This window comes from Varanus komodoensis, unplaced genomic scaffold (genome assembly GCF_004798865.1).
Source record: "Varanus komodoensis strain SLA01 unplaced genomic scaffold, ASM479886v1 scaffold4, whole genome shotgun sequence".
NCBI classification, from domain to species: domain Eukaryota; kingdom Metazoa; phylum Chordata; class Lepidosauria; order Squamata; family Varanidae; genus Varanus; species Varanus komodoensis.
In genome coordinates, this window is record NW_025335941.1 from 56,027,264 (window position 1) to 56,027,751 (window position 488).

At 74.2% G+C, this 488-nt stretch overlaps 1 protein-coding gene across 1 annotated transcript in view; it reads right to left on the reverse strand.

Annotated features, from left to right (window-relative positions):
- Positions 1-204, reverse strand: part of FUT4 (fucosyltransferase 4) — a 1,320-nt gene extending 1,116 nt beyond the window's left edge. Inside the window, exon 1 of the mRNA XM_044441838.1 lies at positions 55-204. Coding sequence (XP_044297773.1) covers positions 55-204 — 150 coding nt within the window. The remainder of the gene's footprint in view (positions 1-54) is intronic.
- Positions 205-488: the final 284 nt, after the last annotated feature.

Here is a 488-nt window from a genome sequence, read left to right on the forward strand (position 1 = left end):
TGGCGGCTCGCATCCGCGCGGCTCGGCGGGCTCCATGGCGGGCGCGCCTCCGGCCTCCGGGCGCCGGCGCCTCCGGTCTGCGGGATCGGCGGCGGCGGGGGTGGCCCGGGGAGCGGCGGGCACCGCCGGCGGCAGCCGAGGGACTGAATGACGGGCCGAGCCGGAGGCATCCTCGCCGTGCAGCTGGTGCCACGGCGGTTGCATCGCCTCCGCCCAGCGTCCGGCCCCTCGTGGCCAGGCCTCCCGAGCCGTCCGGAGGCGCAGCCACGTCCGCCCATGCTCCGCGCCGCTTCGCTGAGCCACCCGCGGATCCAGCTGCCCGCAGAGCCGCGAGGCACGAGCCCTGCTTTTTGCTTATGTGGCTTTCAGCAGCCGCCAGGCGGGCAGGCGGAAACCGGCCTGGCGCAGCCTGGAAGTAAGCTTCACGTGTTGGATTTTTGTCTGCCTTGCCAGAGGTTGCAAGGGAGGCGACGGTCCAGGGGCAGCGG